The sequence below is a fragment of the Diaporthe amygdali genome, assembly GCF_026229845.1.
Source record: "Diaporthe amygdali strain CAA958 chromosome Unknown NODE_24_length_778219_cov_64_757418, whole genome shotgun sequence".
NCBI classification, from domain to species: Eukaryota; Fungi; Ascomycota; class Sordariomycetes; order Diaporthales; family Diaporthaceae; genus Diaporthe; species Diaporthe amygdali.
The window spans coordinates 706,524-726,284 of NW_026517044.1; the positions used below are offsets into that span (position 1 = coordinate 706,524).

The 19,761-nt window shown below is 52.6% G+C and overlaps 5 protein-coding genes across 5 annotated transcripts; 3 read left to right on the top strand and 2 right to left on the bottom strand.

The window, feature by feature from the left end:
* Window positions 1-231: 231 nt before the first annotated feature.
* J7T55_010842 (uncharacterized protein) lies at window positions 232-735 on the top strand (the record flags this gene model as incomplete). The annotated part of the gene is made up of 1 exon (XM_053130953.1): window positions 232-735. One exon carries the CDS (start codon window positions 232-234, stop codon window positions 733-735), a length of 504 nt encoding a protein of 167 aa, XP_052991122.1.
* A 2,071-nt stretch (window positions 736-2,806) lies between these two features.
* J7T55_010843 (uncharacterized protein) lies at window positions 2,807-3,484 on the top strand (the record flags this gene model as incomplete). Its single annotated transcript, XM_053130954.1, has 1 exon — window positions 2,807-3,484. The coding sequence occupies one exon, from the start codon at window positions 2,807-2,809 to the stop codon at window positions 3,482-3,484; it is 678 nt and encodes a 225-aa protein (XP_052991123.1).
* A 2,142-nt stretch (window positions 3,485-5,626) lies between these two features.
* J7T55_010844 (uncharacterized protein) lies at window positions 5,627-6,156 on the top strand (the record flags this gene model as incomplete). Its single annotated transcript, XM_053130955.1, has 3 exons — window positions 5,627-5,635; window positions 5,691-5,971; window positions 6,036-6,156. 3 exons carry the CDS (start codon window positions 5,627-5,629, stop codon window positions 6,154-6,156), a joined length of 411 nt encoding a protein of 136 aa, XP_052991124.1.
* A 236-nt stretch (window positions 6,157-6,392) lies between these two features.
* On the bottom strand, window positions 6,393-7,565 carry J7T55_010845 (gpi anchored; the record flags this gene model as incomplete). Its single annotated transcript, XM_053130956.1, has 1 exon — window positions 6,393-7,565. One exon carries the CDS (start codon window positions 7,563-7,565, stop codon window positions 6,393-6,395), a length of 1,173 nt encoding a protein of 390 aa, XP_052991125.1.
* Window positions 7,566-9,884: 2,319 nt separating this feature from the next.
* J7T55_010846 (uncharacterized protein) lies at window positions 9,885-17,325 on the bottom strand (the record flags this gene model as incomplete). Its single annotated transcript, XM_053130957.1, has 7 exons — window positions 9,885-12,476; window positions 12,533-12,772; window positions 12,841-13,001; window positions 13,069-13,310; window positions 13,367-16,615; window positions 16,672-16,716; window positions 16,829-17,325. The coding sequence occupies 7 exons, from the start codon at window positions 17,323-17,325 to the stop codon at window positions 9,885-9,887; spliced, it is 7,026 nt and encodes a 2,341-aa protein (XP_052991126.1).
* Between the last annotated feature and the right edge of the window lie 2,436 nt (window positions 17,326-19,761).

Consider the following 19,761-nt stretch of genomic DNA (forward strand, 5'->3'; position numbering starts at 1 on the left):
GAAGCACTCCACGAATATGACGTGCCCAAGGTCCAGTTCCTGACAGATATTTTGTCGACTCACGATGTCCGCGATGGCTGCCACTGCAAATGCTCTCCTGGCGGCTGCTCTCCATTCATATGGTTCCTGGGGGGTAATCCCAGCCCGGACGGGATTTGGTTGAAGATTCCAGGGCAAATTGACATTTACGCATTCTCGAGATTCTTGAACGGATGGAGACCCGTCATCACCATGGAGCAACTTCGGTCTGCAATCCGCTACCTGACCTTCGAACTGTTGGAGATTCGCCACACATGCTCTCATGATGAACAACTTCAAGAATTTCAGCGTGATGACAATGAGATTCACGAGCTCATGAGCGAAGACAATTCCTTGTTACAGCTTCTTGAAGAGTTGGTAGAGGAGTTTGAGTCAAAGTTTCAGTCCCTACGTACGGAGGACGACCCGTATGGTATATCTTTCTGGGAAACTTACTGGCCGCAACGAATGAGGGAGGTCATAACAGAGCTCAATGACTTCAGGCTAAGCGAGGATGAATACCTCTCAGCTCAGAGCCTTGGGGTGAAATGGCATCAGACAGAGGATGGACCAGAATGGCATTCGGTAGATCCGGCGAATCTCAGATCCGACTGGAGTGTCGAAGTTGATGATGAATGGATGTGGCGCAGATTCAAATCAGTAGAAGACTGGAGGTCCAGGTTAGAACTCATCATGTCCAGAGCCTACTCTAAGTAATTGTGGGTCATGGGCCATTGTTGCCAATAGTTGCCAGTGTGGAGGACACCGACGTGGAAGATTCAAGGAGAAATTGGCCATAGTTGCGTCTAGACTACCTCCGTTTAAGTTGCTCCTAGTCGAAACCCATTAATTCTTTTGTCAGTCCACTACTGGAGGTCACATGCATTATAATGAACTATGATGATCTTGGGACAATCAAGTCTCTAAAGCCTCTGAGATTCGCCACATGCTACGGCTCGTGAGATCTTGCCAATCACGAGTCAAAACGGTCTTTAGTTGTTGTAGGCCAGCGCCGACTCTTGAAATTTCTCTGCGACAACCGAAGCTGCCTCGGTATGTATTACTCCAAAAGCCCCCGTTGATGAGTTGCTTACTAGTAGCAGACATTTCACAGAATGTTGAAAATCAAATCATATGCATCGATTGGTGACGTAAAGGGATATAGCATCATCACTCATCTTGAAGTCTTGTAATACAGACTCATAGCTAGCGATCACGAGGTCTTGTGCAGGCCGAGATTCGATCTGCTTCAAAGAAGCAGCTCGAGACAGAAAAGCTGCCGCGCCGTTTCCGGGAATTGTACTACTTCCGAGACGCGCTCCCTACATCCAGACGCGCAACTGAAGACGACTAGCATATCAATTAGGAAGGCAGTCAACCCGGATTCGCCAAAAAGCTGTTCCACGTCCCCCGCAAATTGATGCAAATGACACGCACGCATCGTGTCAAGACTGACCGCCTTGCAACTAATCAGCCGGGATCTGTGCAGAAGACAGATATCCTCTGCTGGTCTGGAGGCAGGTTTTGAGGGCATTGCGGTCTTGAAAATCATTGATGGAATCGCTCACATGTGACTGAATTGCTTCAAGCAACGCCGCTTCTTCGCAAGAAGCATGATGCCAGGGGCAGACCAGGATCGGCCATCGCGTAGGCCCGAACCTTTCACGCGCGGTATCCACTCTTGGCCAACCATTCTCGGCTCTCAAGGATGTGTTCCGACAACAAGGCGCATAGGATAGGGCATACCGAGTTGAGGGATCGATGACGAATGGGGGTGTATGTGACCAGGGATATCCGGCACAGTTGCTTTGAAGTCATCGTTGACCAACTGTACTAATTCTTCTTGAAACGGTCTTTCACCTTGGTCTAGACTTCTTGGGGCAGAGAGTCCAAGTGTTCGGTCGCCTGCTGCTGAGGTAAGGCGCGCCTGTTGGGGCTTTACTACTTTTGACTCAGCTCGCTTTAGTGACCATAATGCACTGCAATGATCGAGATCCGTCTCACTCGCCCACAGGGACCTTTATTCGTTAATGCCCAATATTGACTTTTGGCGGTATGCGTTTGAGCAAGTGAAATTTGTGCCTTGATGGCCCGACTCGGATTTTGGAGAGGGATCATGGGGAACCCTAGATGTTTAATCGCCACGAATTCATACCAATCAGCAACAACCTTGAACAAGGCGTGGTTGAAACAGGAACCGAGGTTCAGTCACAGGGGACCGCCGGTGAGGCCACCGCCAAGAGTCTGACACGTAGGCTGGCAAGTGAGGCTGCATAATCCACTATCGGGGATTTCAAGCTAAGCACCCAAATATTTGCATTGATGCCAGTAGTGCCCTTGGCTCAGGAATCCCATGTGCGGTGAGATGCGTTTTGAGCTGTACTCGGAACCGATGACAGTCGCCCGCGAAGAGTCAAGGCATTGAATTCCCGAATATTCACGGAGTCAGGACGCGGTTTAGGGCTACAGCGCGCATACGCGATGACGGCACAGAGGCAGCATGAAAGTTAATTTCTTGTTACAGGTCTGTATGAACCTTGTTCTCGACGCGCCCAAATCGTATATCATCTTCCATTCCGACTGATGAGACACAAATTTTGGAGTCTCAACTTTCTGATTGTCTTGTTCATTGCATACGTTTTCCTTCGCACTACCACTGGCCCTAGCTAGGTCTTGAGCGGCAAGCAAAAGCCAAGGCGCTTTCACACTTGTTCTCCTTCGACCGCAGAAGCATCCAAGCCACAAAGATTCGCCCATTCGTAGCCTGCACAGTCAGCCATCCAACATCATGGTTCTCACGGCTCCTATCTTCTGGCACTCAGGCCAGCACGTGCAGCCTCACCAGCTTCCCGATGCAAGGTCAGACCCAAAGGGGCGCACCCTCCTACGCCGCATGCGGCTTGGATACGCCGCCATGAGCGACGAGACCATGCCTGACCTAAGCTCAGATCGCAGCTCGGAAAGGACGCAGACACCTGAGCCGGTCGTGGAAAACCCATTCGACAGCCAGCAGTACACCGACGATCCGCCAGAGTATGACCTCGAAAGCCTCGGCCAAGACCTGCCCCCTGCGCTGCCAGGATACACTCCTCTCCCCGACAGTGCACCCAAGCCAATTGGGAAGGAGGACCCGGAGCCGAGACAGCGGAGACGATACCTCTACGTGCTGAAGAGGAGGATCTCCTCAACCAAGCAACGCTTCAACAAGAGCACCGCCAAGAGCATCGACGAGGAGTCAATCAGCTCTGCGGAGTCGGAAAGGGGTGTGGTCATGTACCAGCAAGACAACCAGTGGGTCAATGTTGAGGAGGCCAATATGAGTACCCCAGAAGAGAAACCGAGAACTGTCAAGGGATGGATCCGGAAAGTTTGGAGATCCATAAAGGAGTTCTCACGGGAACATCCGTCAATCTTCATCCTAGCGGTGTTCTTGCTTGTCATTGTGGCGATATGTCTCCTGATATAGCTTCGGCTCAAGGGCAGCCGGGGGGCTCAGAAGGTAGTGCATGCGTGTTTTGGAGCTTTGGCGAAGACCGGTGCAGATTGATAATACACGAAATCCAGGATGTAATTGAGTGGGTAGTTAACGATTAATGAAATTATGGGCGCTTCCATCGGAATCATCAACGGTTCTCTACGGAATCTCCATCATGAATGGCTATTTTGCTGCAGATCCGAGCACCTAGTACTTCTGAAATCCGCCTGTGCTTGTGTTGATCGTGTCAGCTGGCTTATTTGCGAGTAATTAAAGCCGTTTGTTGCTTCATTCGACCCACAGTCTCACGGTTGGCGGATACACTATCAAGCACTCAATCTCCCGAGAACAATGATCGCCTGGAAAATTTTTGATTTCATATCAAGAACCTCTGGAAGCAAATTTGTGGAAAGTGTGGCATACTAGCATAACCACTGCAGTACCTATCGTCGGATTCATCGAGACAGAAGTAGGGAGGGTAGGCGACAGCTTGACAGGGCAAGGGACAAGTTGGGTTGGCACACAGTCACTGTCACATGAACTTTTCTGTAAATCATGGCGGAGCAGGGGGGTTCCCACCAGAATTTGAATTCCCAAATTTTCCGATCGATGCACTAGTACTGGCGATGAGTCTCTCTTTGCCAGGTTCCAGCAAGCGGTGTCCCGCCGCTTGGGTTCCAGAAATCTGGGACAGTCTAGACCAGAATGGCATAAAAAACATGGATATCGCTGCATCACACGCATATAATCTCCTTGATGCTTCTCGGGAAGTGAGCTGTCATCAAGGCGAAGCGCGTTTCGATCAAAAAATTCTGAATTTCAAAAGGCTAGAAGCCATTCAAGATTGCAGGAAACAATGGAATTTGGGAATATCCAGGAAGTCTCCGAATGTGTAATTTTGGGGGGTTATTTACCAACACGAACCATTGTTCGGTAATGGTCCATGTGTTTGTTACACTTAGGCAAGGGATAATTAGAGTTTGAAGCACTAAAATTAGCTGCTACAAGATGTTAAGTATCACCAGAAGAAGCAAGTCACAGCACTGGACCATTGGCACCAGCAACATGTCATGCCTTGGCTAGGCTTCATGTTACTGCGTGACGCTAATCTGTGAAGCCATTACTATTGTGCTGCTAGAAAAGTTTGCTAGCTTCCTCGATTCATTTGGGTGCATTGGAAGCCCGAGGTTTTGTGACCTAGACCTTTTGAAAGTCGGAAGTGTTCTTGCATTTCCTCTTGAAGAATTCGAGGACTGACAGTATGGATAACTTGATCTAGTCCTATTGCCGCTTGCCAATCACGTATAGGAGGAATTTGGAATGCGAAGCCATCAGCACAGCTTCAGATATTCTTTTGTGGCCCAGAGTATGTAGTCGACAATCTCTGGCACATTTCCACCCTGAGGGCTATTTCGAGAAGATATGTAAAGCTAACATAATTATTGGCTTACTGACCGATTAGATGATTTAATAAGGAAGGCATATTGGAAAAAAGACTTGTAGTATTGAGACCAAGTCGATTAATCCTAAGGGATCAAATGTAGACCAGTGATGATAGTATACCAGTGACAAAAGTACCCCAGTGATCATGGTAGACTGGTGACAATGATTTCTCTCAGTATCGCGAAATTCTGATGACACAAACAAATTTTGATATGAATTCGCGGGGTCTCATGTGATTTGTAATATAGGAAGTCTAGAGCTAGTAATTCTCAAGCTGGAACAATGCTTTGTGTGCGTAGTGAAAACAAAGCTGGCATAGGTTTTTCGAACCACAATGAGCCTGTTCCATGCGGCTGCGTGACGAGGCTGCTTGCGGAAGGTGAGATGAAAGGGGTTGCACATTGTGCTCTTGCTCTCATCCATTGAGACACATTCGAGCTCAATGGGTCTGATGCACAATACAGAGGGATGAGCCATAGGTGCTCGTCTGAATTGAAATTTCATGAACCCCGATGTCAGCCTTGGTGTTTGAACACAGAAACTGTCTTTTGAACTCCGGACCATACGCCCACTTTGCGATTTCCTCTGCTAGTTAAGAGAAATTCGCGTTATCAACAGAGATTGCCAACTCAAACTCACCATCGCAAGCAAGGATCACATCCAAATTACAAGCAATCTACCTTAGTCATCATGGCAAATGTACGTGCTTTGTCTCCTGATACGTATCTGGGTTAAACACTAACGCGAGATATAGGTCCAGACAGAACTCACAGATGGAGTCGGGTCCAAGAACCTAAAGCACGTCGATTACATGGAGCAGATTCCGGGCGTGGACCGGCACTTTCTGAACCGCTGCTACAATGCTGTAGACTCCCAGATAGTCCGCAGCCAAGGCCATGCAGCACAGCTGCAATACCGCCAAAGCATGGTGACTTTCACCATGGCCCTTCGTAAGCTGGCGAAACGAGTCTGCCTGATGCCGGAAGAGAGGCAGTCGGGCCAGCAGATCGACGAGATTACCAGGACCCGAGCTTTGTAGGTACCATGGCCTAAAGAAATTGCCTTGGGTAGGCACAAACAATTGCTGATAAATTCTAAGCCTGGGTCAAAACTTCTTCGACTTGATGGGCTTCTACGGTGTGGACGTCGTCCCTTCGGCGGCGGGCTGGACTTTTTCGGAGTCCATGGAAGCGGAGAGGGCTGCATCAATGTACGATTAAATTGAACAGAGTGACATTTATCACACGGACAAAATTTGAAACCCAAAGAGGAACGAACTGAAAGCATGATGTATTCACGTTGCTCGATGGTCCTCATACATGAATGCACTCCCAAGACTCGTTCTATTGTCTGCCTATAAAAATTTGGAAACGCTATGAAGTAAAACGGAAAACCCTAAAAAGACTTCGTGAATATTTAAGAGATGTTCTTCCACGCGAAGAAAAGAAAAATCCTCTTAAGCGGATGTGGGGGCAGCCCCAGAAGGCATAGCTCCAGAAGGAGCAGTTCCGTTGCCACCGTCACCACCACCAGATCCAGTTAAAGCATTCGACTGAGCGTGTCCACCGTCAGCAGCGAGGTAGCCAGCAATGGCGTAGTAATCGTCGTTCTGGTAGTCGACAGTGGAGTTGATACCGATCTGGATCCAAGCAAAGAGACCATCGGTGATATCGTCACCCAGGTAGAGGAACTGGGGGAAGGGGTCGTAGTTGGTGTCGGTCTGGACGATGCTCCACATGTCTTCGTCGTTGGTGGTCACGTCAACGGTGTTTGTGTTGTAGGGGGACGTCGCCTCAACGGCGGTGCGGAGCTCCTCAGGGTAGAAGAGCTGGCCGATGTGGGCAACAGGCTTGTTCCAGATGGAGATAGTTCCGTTGGGCATGACGGTGGCGTTGGTGTGGGCGAGCAGATGAGTGTGAGTCGCACGACCATCGTAGTGACCGGGGAAGATGGTCTCGAATGAAACAACACCGTCGTGGTCGGTCAGTTGCACACCACGGAGGTAGGTGGAGTTGACGCCATCCGCGGCGTAGTTACCCGAGACGGAGATTCCAGAGTAGACACCTGTTGCGTTGGCGTTCCAGATATCCACGGCCACATTGGGGACCGGGGAACAGTCGGAGATATCCACGTATTGGACCTCAAGGAACAGGTCGACACCCTCGGACCACTCAGCCTCCTTGACGTTGGAGCGGAAGTATTCGCCAACCATGTAATAAGGACCGGCGGTGACCTCAGGGGCGAGGATGCAAGACGTGTTGGCATCGAACACCGTCTCAAGGGCCGTGAACATGTCATAGTCGTTGACACCAGTGTAGTTGTGGTTGACTGTCTCCCATTCCTCAAGGGCAGCCAGATCACGGCGGTACTTCTTAGGGTTGGCCTTGATGCCGCGGGCTTCGCGGATAGCCTTGACGGTGTTGGCTCTCCTTTGGATGTTGCGCTGCTTGACGCGACGGGCGGTAGCAGAGTTGGCACAAGCACCAAGAGAACGAGCGCCAATCTCAGCAGTCAGATCGCGGACCTCGATTTCCCGCTTGATGTGATCGTTGCTGTGGTGCTCGCCGGGGTGGGCGAGGGCACCGGCGGCCAGACTGAGGCCGGTGGCGATCTTAGAGAAACCAACCATTTTGATGACTTTGAAATTGAGAAACTGAAATTTGGAAATTTGGGTATCGTACGAAAGCGACTGTGTATTCGACAGTGGAAATGAGGCAGTAAAGAAAGTGATAGAGGCTACTCAGTGAGTGTGAGAGTTGTTGATGAGGATGAAGATCTCGTCCGATTCAAGTTTGGGAGCTACCATCTTAGCTTATATACAGATCGACCTTCATCTGATCCAGAAAAAGAAGGTTGTTTCGTTTACTCTTCATGCGTGGAGTGCCACGACGCTCCCCAGATGGCCCACAGTTCGGATGGTGGTAAACGTCGGGAGGAGGCTCATCAGCATCTGCGCCGTCACCGAGCAGGACCCACCGTGATGAATGCAGCAGGGCTATTACGCGTAAGACAAGGCTGGACCTAGATAACCGCGGGACACGCGTAACAAGGTCCATATCATTACATTTCAACGGTGCTTCATTGGACATTCCTCGTATCCTGCGTAAAAATTGCGGGTCCAAGGGAGCTTGAAAGGGGCGAAGCGGCGGGAAGTGGGAGAACACTAGCTCCACCAAGTGCAACACCATACTTAGATACGTGTAATCCTTGCTGGGGTATCACACACCAACAACTTTTTCGTCGTCGAAGGCACGTGTAGAGTAAACAAAAGAAAACGGATGCCAATTCGGCTTCCGCAGCTCTGCTCTTGTTCCTACTGAGTACAGAAGAATGACGGGTAAACTGGTGTTCCGAGATTCTCTAATAGTCACCTACCATACATAGAGTATACCTAGGTAGATAACAGGTCCAGACTTGAAAACCCACGACAACAACGAGGAAACTGCAACCCAGACCGTATATCACGAAATCCTGGCTTGTCAATTCGCATCAAGGTTCTCCCCACAAGCACAGCCAGAACATATTCGCACCCATCGAGTCAGACATACACGTTCCCTGAGCACGTTTCGTCCGGATTCGATTTCGAGAGATCCTGACTGGCCAATTCTTTTGCTGTGTCTTGGGCCTTGTCTAAGAAAAGAACAAAAAGAAGAACGGAGGGGGCCAAATTGGAAGTCTTGGCAGGGGAATGTCATCACTTCCCGGCAAGACAAGAATGGAGATAACTAGGTATACCGATCAAGCATTGCGTGGCATTGTGGCCCGTGCTGTCTAGCACCTAGGTGATTGGGCCTCGCGGATCCAACGTAGAGGCGCGAAGGTGACGAATACAAGTCAGTCGAGCCTCGTTGAGATCATCATCGGTCAGAACGGCCTTTCCAAATGTCCATCTCATAGTGCTGAGCTCAGACCGGCTCAACACATGCCCGTTTGTTCTATAGTCCTGTGCACGAGGTTCAAGTCTCTACTCTTCACCAGAAATGACTTAAGCAGCTATTTACAGCTGGCGAAATCAAAACTACCGTGTTCTCAGAATCCAGCTTCAGGAGACGGGGTTCAGTGGACAAGTCTAAGCTCTGATCAGAAGTTGGCCAGGCAATATGAAGTCTATTCCGAACATCCTCGTAGCCTTCGCTGCCAAAGATTGACCTAGGCCGGCCTTAATAAAATGAAACATAACTTACACTGAAAAGATGAGACATTTATCAACCCTGCCAATTCCATCCGTGTGATAATACAGTCCCCGCGAGTGGTTGAATTCCAGCCAGCCCCACGGTCTTGCGCGGCGATGGCGAAGCTTCAGGACCAAGCCTTTCCAAGACAATGTTAGCGGCCCTTTCACCGATCGCGCCTCCCCGCACCTCTCTCTGCTGACAGACACAAAAGATCCCCTGTGTGAAACACGAATAGGGCTGAGAGGTAGCATTCTCTGTTGACCGCATAGCAGGGTTTTCTCCAATGTGGTCACGGTCATCCCGCAGTCCCACTTCATGTGTGTCTCGGGCTGCCACCACATCCCGAGGGTGGCGTGCCACCCACGTGGGAGATTAGCAATGCAGCTTTGTTTGCTGCACAATGCGAGGAGCTGCAGCGTGAACGTCGATCAGTTCGTCCCGAAGCTGCAGTCAAGCTCTATCACTGTTGATCCCCAAATAGGACATCGAACTCGAGTTCTTGAACACTCACAGAGATCGATGGCACGTGCGGGGACAAAAGCCAGAAAGGTGGATAACACAGACGAACTTTGATACAGAGGATATCATTATTGAACAAGTAAAATAAACATTAGCAGCCCAGTCCCATATGTACATTCACGCCCCATACGCCATGCGATCCACCCAAGCAGGGCCCAACATCTATAAGTGTATATACCAAAACCCCAGGATATGCACCAAGCCTTTGAAAGCCATTAGACAAAAAAAAGGAAATGACCAATACCAAGCCCTTCTTACGGCTTGCTAACCTGTTCCTTGCGGAAGAACTTGAAATACCCAATACAAATACCCAGATTCAGCAGGAGCACCACCCAGAACCAGGCGCTCCCGAGTACGTGCCCGGCACCCTGAGAGAGATCAGGGAAGACAGGGCCGGGGCCCAGGTTGTCAGGCGCGGTGGCACGGCCGGCGATGGTAGCCAGGGAGCCCAGCACCTGGGCGGCGATGACGGCGGCGGCGACGTGGACTCTGGTCAGCGTGAGCATGAGGATCATGCCGATGCCGGCGCCCTGGACCGAGTCCAGGAGGCCGAGCCACAGCCACACGAGGCGGCTCGCCACGGCGCTGGCGACGGCGCCGCCGGCCCAGGGCAGCCACAGGCCGATGCGCGAGCAGCTCCAGAAGATCTGCGCCCAGCGCGGGGCGCCGAGGCCGACGGCGAACATGGGGAACAGCCAGGGGTGGGACTGCGACACCTTGGCCAGGCCAAAGAGCACCGCGCACCACAGGATGACGAAGAAGAACAGCGCGAGCAGGATCACGGACCAGGTCGGGAGGACGGCCGACGAGAACAGGAAGAACCAGTTGCGGCCGTAGAGGGACGAGAGGAAGTAGTTCTGGATGATGACCGCGAGCAGGTACCACGCGATGGTCTTGCGCTTGAGCAGCGTCTTCCACAGCTGCGGCACGGGACCAGGCGTCTCACGGTAGAATTCAGGCAGGCCTAGGTAGAGGACTGTGCCGATGGCCCAGAGGATGAGGGCAGCTGGCAGACAGACGGCGAGCATCCAGGGTGAGTTGGCCAGGGAGTAGGCGCCGGTCTCGCCGTCGGCCGTTGCGTCGCTGATGGCACTGCCCCATGCCCAGAGAGCTACTGTATAGACCTGGGACACGCCCTGGATGATTGCCAGGCGCATGATCCAGGTAGACACGGTAGAACCACCGTCGGTGCCGAAGTTGAACGCAAAGGAGATACCACCGGATGAGGCCGCGAACGCGTAGAAACCTGTTGCCACGTTTTGTAGCCAGCCTTGCACATCGTCATTGCTCGCGAATGGAGAGAAGCCGAGGATGACGAATGCGATACCGTAAAAGTAGAAGGGTATAGCCGTCGAGTAGACGAGGCTGAGGGTCCGGGACAGGGTGTACCACACGATTGTGGATCCCAGGTAGATGGATGCGACGACATAGAGCTTCGTGGCTGTTTGTCCGACCGTTCCTGTCAAGAGAGTGATCTGGTAGGAGTTCGTGGCGATGACCTGACTGATAGAGAGGAGGATTGCGTAGACGGGCCAATCGCCGAACTGGTACTGGAGGTACTTCTGCAATCCGCTGGGCGGCTTGTAGTCCTGGGGCAGCTCGAATTGTCGCTCATAATCCTCTTCCTCGCTAGGTGTCCCTGCATCGCTACCCACAGGCGTGGCGTTCATCAGGCGAGAGGGCCGACGCTCGTGGCCGAGAGACAACCGCAGCTGAGACCGGGAACGGTTCCGAGACGCGTTGCGAGACGAGGCGCGGGACCCAGGTCTTGACGCCGAGGAATCGCGGGCCCGACCCCTACCCAAGCGTACGTCACGGAACTCTGAGAACCACTCCTTCTCAGATTTGATCAGATAGTCCTCGATACACAGGTCCGAGATGGAGTTGCTCGCGTCGAGGGTGCCCAGCTTCTGCTCGAACTCCGTGTAGAACTCTCCCCTAGAGTCCGTGAAGAAGGGATCAGTCTGTTGGAGCTTGTAGTCATGACGCTCACCGACGACCTCATCGACACTAAGCATAGAGGCTCGACTGGCATTATTTTGCATGCCAAGGGCGAACGGTCGAGAGAAGGAGAGAACGCTTGGTGATTCAGATTCCATGCGGCCGTGGCCAGGAGACCAGGGCAACGGTGTTCCGGATCGCGAGCTCATTGCGGACTCGTAGCCACCAGGTGACACAGGACGGCTCTGCATCGGGGTGTTCAGGGCGGTGGTGAGGCGAGATTGGTTGTTTTGGTTGTACATTGTGGAGGCATCGTCGTCGTGGTCGGAAACCTGTGTCATCCAAGGGGGCATGCGGTCCTGCAGCTGAATTTCCGTGTTCAGCGCCTCCTTGCTCGGGTTCAGAAGATTCATCGTGCTGGACAAGAACTTCTTCTTGCTGCTCTTCTTGGCTGTCTTTTCAGATATCCTGATGACGTTTTGCTGCAGCTTTTCGAGCTTCTCGAGCCACTCGGCAACTGGGAATCGCTGTTTGGCAGAGTATGCGCGCATCGTTGCCCTAGTCTGGGTGTCTGTCTTCAGAGCTGCCACGATTGCGTTCTTGAACTGGTGCAACAGATGCGATGCTTTGGTACTCTCCACCGTGTACCACCAACCAGGCATTTGTCCAAGACCACCAACCCTGGCACCAACGCCCAGGGCTCCCTTACGTCCGAATTCAACGGCAACAAGACCGAAGGGTTCGTCTCGGGAGGGGATCAAGGCGAATTCCGCACCACTGAAGATATAAGGGGGAAGCGCTGTGAACTCAGGCTTGCTGTAAACGCGTCCGGGGTACTTCTCCATTAGCTTGGCCAGCTTTAAAGCTGCGAATTTACCGTAGAGATCGATCATAGGTCCGATGCACTGTCGAATAATCAGTCATCCAATCCCAGGGCTCACTTTTCCCAGAGTGTACTTACAATCAGCTGGGTCTGAGGGTATGTCTCCAGCACCCAGGGGAAAATATCAGCGATGAGGTCAACACCCTTCTGCAGAGACCAACGTCCCACGAAGACGAAGAGTTCAGCTTCAGGGTTTTGCTCAAGGCCGGCCCACTCCTGAGCCTGGCGCTTGAGGTCTGCTCTGCCTGCCTCGAATTCCTGATCGATAGTCGGGGCGTCGGTAGTGAGAGCGGTGTCCTTGCTCCATTCGGCAGTGTCCTAGGAGACGGAATGTCAGTTTTTGGCCCTCAGAACGATATCGGGAATAGCAAAGGTATTTCACTTACAGTCGGATCCGGGTTTGGCAGCTGTCCGACCTTCTTCAGGCCCCAGAAGATAGGGTAACGCGCAAAAGACCGGTCACCATACTTCTTGGAGACACCGACTGCACCGAAACCCTGTTGGTGGATTCGCAGGTAACTGGCACCGGCGTGCAGCAAGTTGAAGACTGGTGACGAGTCAGCGCTTGTCTTGCGAAAGAAAAAGAAAATGCGCCGATTTTTGGGACGACTTACCTGAGCCGAACTGAACATATTCCTTGACGATGTCCTCTGACAAGTTGTAGACCTCACAGACCTCCTTGCTTTCCTCAGGCGTTCGCATAGGCCACATTCCCTGGAACTCAGCGTTATGGAGAGACAAGGCCACGGGGATAACGCGAGGCAAGAGGTACAGCGGAGCACAAGCACCGTGATAATCGTTGATGTGGTACATGTCGACAGGGAATCGGTTGACAGTCTCGGCAATACATTGGTTCCTGAGAAGAAATTAGTAAGGTGGTTCAGAGACAAGTAAAATCAGGGGATTACCCACCAGGCGGAATAGTAGATAGCACTCTCCATATCGTCCATACGCGGGGGATACGGCTCTGCCTTAGTCTGCCTCCTGAACACGGGCGCATCAAGGAGAACATAAGTGATGTTCTCAACCTTGTGGTACTGCACCTGAATCTCATAGTACTGGCCCATAATCTTGACGAACATTGGCTCGGCGGGTGTATCAACAGGGTAGTCGATACCTCCAACACAAGGCACAACCCAAATAAGATCCTGGTGCTTCAGGGCCGTGCCCATCAGCTGGGCCATCACACCCAGACCGCCGATCTTGATCTTCACACCCCAGTCATCGATGTTGTACTCCATGGTGGCGATTAGAACACGCTTGCGTTTGCCTGCTCCTGCTGCAGCGGCCGCGATCATGGCCTGGGCGTCCTTCTCGTCCTTGCCGCTCATACTGGCGATGGTGTCCTTGGCCTTGGAAACAAGCAGAGTGAATCCGGATGCCTTAGCAACACCGACCTCGTTGAACTTGATCTTGTAGAAGGAGCGCTTGAAAGCTTGCACGGCGGCGAAGCCAAGGATGACGGGCAGAATCCAGAGTAGAAGGTACAGGACCAGCTGCTGGTACATGTTGCCGACGGGGACCAAGCCGTACTTCAGGGTGGAATCTTGGACCACCAGTCTGTACGCCAGATGGGGCTTGGATGGTGCGCTCGAGATATTGATGTTACTCTCCACAAGCGAAGACGGCGGGAGGCGATCGAGTACACCGTCAGTGTCAATATCGCCGTACACGAAGGACTGGTCCGGCGTCTTATCGGGGTTCATTCCCCAGACGCTGAGCTGAACCGTCGCCGGCCACTCATCCATGTAGTGCCACTGCCAGATCGACTCGGCGGTGTGCTTGAACTGGTTGCTCGCACCGGCATCATATCCATACTGGTTGAATGGGCCAGAAGACCAGATATGCGGGAATCGCCGCATAGGACCATCGTAGTCCACATCACCTCGCTGCTCAAAAGCACTGCTACCGAGGAGCTTGCTGTGGTATTGCACAATGACGTGCTCGCCCTTCCACTCCTGGTCCGTGGTACCCGACCATGGCAACATGTCGATTGCGGTGGTTGACTCGTACCGCGTCCAGTTACTGAAAGAGGAAGCCCAGTTTGTCGAGTAGCGGAACCAACTGGCACCTGGAGCACTATGGTTCAGCGTGAGCCCTCCGTTTGAGTCCTTGGTCACAAGCGTCGACGAGTAATTGGAGGTCTGGGGGAAGATGAGAGGGTTGTCTGCCCCGCCGATTCGGAGGAGGAAGCGGTCCGTAGAGTTAGTGTAAGAACCTAGATCAGCGGTTGTGGCGTTGTTGACAATAATCTGGTGGATACCTTGGCCAAAGCCGGTGATGTTGGCAGACCAACCCCATGCAGACTCTAGGACTCCCACATAATCAGGCTGCTCAATGGTTGTCACATTGCCACACTTGACCGTAGAGGTGTCAATAGATGGAGTGAGGCCTGATTCCGTGATTGAAGTAAAGTTGATGGCTTGGGTAAACGAGTCGCAATCCATGAGAACATTCGTGTGGATCTCAACGAGGACAGTTGTGCTCTCTTCGGTCGATTGGATCCTGTAATCATGGCCGGGCTTAAACTTGGTAAGCATAGGTGGAGGAGGAACCCATAGCTTCTGTGGCACGTATGCGCGGAACTCGAATGCATCAAGAGTGACAGAGTCGACGCAACCATTGTACTCGGTCGACCCGTTGATCTTGAGCTTCTTGGGCGAGTCCTTGAGATCCATCGTTTGGTGAGGGAAGAACAGATTCTTCACTGTGGTTCCCGAGTCAAAGGGTGAGATGAGAGCTTGATCGTCATCGGTACAGTCGAAGGTGTATGTGTACGAGGTGTTGCGATTGTGGTAGAGCAACCACACCGGTGTGTCAGTGTCCATGTCTTGGATGCCAAGGTATGAAGACCGCATTGTGGACCATAGACCTTCCTCTGTGCCAACGCCAGAACTTCCTGGCAAGTAGATCCACTCCGTCTTGTTGGACAGCTGCTCCAGGTAGAAGCCATCCGTCAGAACCGGGAACTTTTCACGAAGATAGTACATGTGCTTGATGACGTTTCGGATGGGGTGAGTCGAATCTCTGTGATCCCACGCAACTGTGGGGTCCTCGCATCCGTGCAAAGTGGCGTTGAGTGGCATGTGGAAGTACAGCTCACCGGGAAGACTGTAGCATCCATGAGCATGCCATGCCGGGGTAGAAGTAATGGGCTGTCTTCCGAACATGTAATTCGATGCCGTGTTGTCGAGCACGTAGAAGGCTTGCTCTTCTCCCCAGAGAAGCAGCGGGATGCCTGGCATGTGCAGAGTGGTAATGAAGAGGCCCAGCAAGTTGCGTTCGATACCAAAGGTGATAGCAGGCCATCTGAACACATCCTGATTGACCACTCCGTACATGTGTCGAGGGTCCACAAGGCCAGTCTCAGCGTTGATAAAGTCGTTCGTCTGCAGCATTCTGTTCCAAGCGGCAACCCAGTTCTTCGGGAGATCATACGCAGCCTCCATACCACCATCCATACCCAAAAATCGTAGCAGATTACGATAGATAGAATAGTGGAAAGCTGCGCTATCAAGAGCTTGTTGTCCTTCCTCTCGAATGAAGATGTCCATATCGGCCGCGGTAACGTTCGTTAAGTTGACAGCCTTCTCCTCGTTGTCAATATATTGATCAGGCGACCGACCACGACCAACGTAAACAGCACCGAAGGTATCACCACCAGTAATTTCACCAGGTAGGAAAAAGTTGTCTTTGCCGACGTCCCTGGCGCATTTGCGAAGGTTTGCTGAGAATTTCCCCTCGGCGTCGACTGTGACCTGGGTTGCCTTGTCGTAACGGAATCCATCGATGTCGAGCATTTGAATGGTAAGGCATGAGAACAGCGAGATCCGCTCTAGCACATCAGGGACCCATTCGCGAAGTCGATCCTGGACGGAAGCGAATTTGGTAAGTTGTCGACGGTAATCAGCGTACACGCCGAAAGCTTCAGTGTCACCAAATTGGTCGAAGTCGCCATTGTAACAACCACCAAAGCTGCCATACACGGCAGAGCCGACTTCGGATCCATTATCCCAGTACAGCCTTGGAAAGTGCTCGCAAGTATCATTGAATGTAGTTCCAAAGGTGAAGTCGTGGTAACGCCGTGAGGTCTTCCAGAGAGCTGTGTGCTCGTGTTCAGGAACGTACGGGGCTGACTTGTTCAGATAGCCTGTGAAACCGCTTCGGGAAGGTCAGCACTGGGAATTGCTGAGAGATAGGGGTCAGGCATGGCTTACATGAGATCACCCATAGTCGCGACTGTGTTGTCAAGTAAGATGTACCTGGAGTGTTGTCAGCATCTGTGGGAACAGGCCAAGCTTTGGCGCCAAGCTGATCCCCCAACTTCAACGCATCAAGCGTGCCGAGCAAAGTCGTCGGGCAGAATCCACTTACATGCCGCGGCGGTGGATTTCGGTAATCGCATCCCGCCAAGCTGTGATGTTACCAAAGTGAAGGTCCAGCAGAGTATGGTCGAGCGGCGAGTAGGAATCAGCAGCGTAGGGCTGGTTGATGAAAGGCGAGCCAGCCACGTAGAGGCCTTTGATTCCCATGCCTTGGATGTAATCGAGACTGTCGACCAATCCTTCTATGTCGCCGCCAAACCGCAGCTGCGTCCCCATGACCTCCGTCTCGAAGACTGTATTATTTGCATTGTCGTTTGTTGGGTCGCCGTTGGCATACCGGTCCAGGAAGAGTGTGTAGAAGGGAAATCTCCAATTCTTCGGAGACGGGTTGAAGTCATGATCTTCCCATTGCCCTGTGTATTCCAAAGGATTTTGTGTGTTCTGATTTGTGTTCAAGTTCCAGTCCTCGTAGTCCGGGTCATACTTCAGAGCCTGGGCGGGTATGAGAGAACCCAGAAGGAGAAGCAAGGACTCCGGGACTAACATCTTGCAGGTCCCTCGGCGCGCGTCGAAGCACGCATGAAATTCTGGGTATGTCGACTTCTCCCTCTATCAGATTTGCGGAACAAGATAAGAAAACTGGAGGAAAGCGAGGGTCCGGCAACAACACGAGCGAGTGACAAGGTCGGAACGACAGACAGACAAGATAGATAGGAAGACGAAAACCAAGCCACCTCAGCAATGACGAAACAGCAAGCAAAAAGCGAGAGAATAGTTACGGGAAAGAAAATAATCGAGAAACCGAACCACCGCTGAAGATGGTCAAAAGTCAAAAAAAAACTTGTTGGCTCGCACGATTCCCGAACCCGCCCCGTGGGTCAGGCAGGCAGGTCCACTCTGAAGGGGATACGAGGTCATGGCCGTGCTATTCGTGATGCATAGTGACGGGGAAAGGTTGAGCACGTTGGACATGCTTGCTAACACTTGATCCACGAAAGGTACAGTGGAGATGTTAGGAATCCCAGGAAGTACGTCCCAGATGCGTTGGCGGTAGCTAGCATGTTCGTGGCGGCGGGTCCCATTGTAGTGGGACTCTCTATCCCGGCGCGGGCCAGCCACAGCGGCTGATGCAATAGGAGGCTCGATCCCACATTCATTCGATACTTCTGGACTTTCAAGGTGGACACTTTCGCCTTTGGAAACCTCTGCCTCGGTCCCATGGATCCCTGATAGGGGGCTTCGCCCAAAAGGTACAGTGTATACGTACCATACAGCCATAGTAGGCATGCATGTGCGAAATACAGGCTTCTGGTGGAGACAGGCTTTGATGGGGTGCCCCGAGTCACACACACTTTCAAGCGAGCAGAGAGATAAGAGAGCTACAGGCTGCTGTTTTCTCGTGAAAACAACCTTGTCATGCTGCTTCTACTAGTCAGCCTAGTACGATCGTTGCACGACGTGCATGTGGTATGCCACACCGGGAGTAGCGTCGTACGCCAGTTACGCGCAAGCGGTGAAAGAGGCCGTTGGCGCAGTGGGATAGGCCGGGGTTGGTGGGCGGGCGAGGCTGCTCACAGCAGATCTTCGGGGGTACATAGGTCCAGAATCCAGTGCTTTTTGATCCCGCGGTAGATCTTGATGATCCAAGTCGGCTCGGGTATTTCGCCAGGGCAAGCCTGTTCTGTGGGACTGAGACAGGGGAGTGGGGGCGCAACCTTATTCAGGACTTTTCGTGTCCACGACGTTCACAGTCCACAGACCACGGCCCAGCACCGCCTCGTCATTTCGGGGCTAGCTTGGCGGGAGCGATACGGCGTCAAGCTCATGCCACGGTATGCCAATGTCCCGGCTGCCGTTGGCCGTTGCCCGCCGTTGCGGGAACAAGCTTGTCCCAAGACAGCGGGCTCGAACTGCAGACTGGGCACTGTCGCGCGCTTCTGTGCTGCGAGATCGTGTGGGCCATTGGCAGTGCAGAAGTCGTTAGCTCCCCCACTGATGAGCGAGTGATGGGCAAAGCTGGGGAGAGGGCGAGAGGGGCGACAAAGCTTGGAAGAGTCTTCATCGTGCTTGGTGCGGGCGAGAAAGGACCTGCACGGGGCCGACGGGGCAGGAGAGGACAGGATCTGGCCTTTGGCCAACGGAAAGGATCTCGAAATAGAAACAGTGGGTCGTGATCAGCACTCTTATCGACCCAGGTTTCGTCATGGGCCAACGTTGCAACAATTGAGTGGACCGGTTGGCTGGGACGTCTGTCCTGGCTCCACCGGGCGTGTACTGGGCCCGAAATTGGCGGGTTAAAGGTCTGAAGGCAGGCGAAAGTCGATGAAATTCGGTTAAAAATTTCCAGAAACGCCAAGCACGCGGGAAGCCCGGCGGCTCTATTTGAGGCTGGAATCAAGCCTGGAAGAACCCTGAAGTTGGCAAAGGCTTGGTCGGATAGCCAGATCGGTACCAGGCCCAGATTGGTGGCTCGTCGAAAGGGGTTTTCTTTTGGTTCGGAACAAGTTGGGATGGCAGATGGCAGCTTCCGGGGCCAGGGAGGGAGCCGTGGGGGTTCCTGTAACCCTCCTCTGCACGCCGCTGTGCCTCTCTCTCACAAGCTAAAGCTCTCATTTTCGTTGCTCGTGCTCATGCTCATGCATGCCGTCATAGCGCGGGTGGCAGAGGCATGCAGCCATCATGAGAGGAGGCCAGATACGAGGCGTGTTCATCCCATCTTGGATGATCTGCCGCTGGATTGAGCCTTCCACGCTGTAGGCCAATCCAGCACAGTAGTCTACTCAGTCTGTAGGCAGAGCATGCAGCCGTCACGTTGTCACGCAGCCCTTTCCCAATAGCTGCAAGCCCCCTCGTGTTCAGCCCGATAAGCTCCAGGCCAACCACCGCGCCACCAGCTCCGCGTCTCGATGGCCCTGGTGGATGGATTTGTTGACTTTGCTGCCTGCGTGAGCCGCAACGATCAGGGCACAAGAGCTCTTCGCC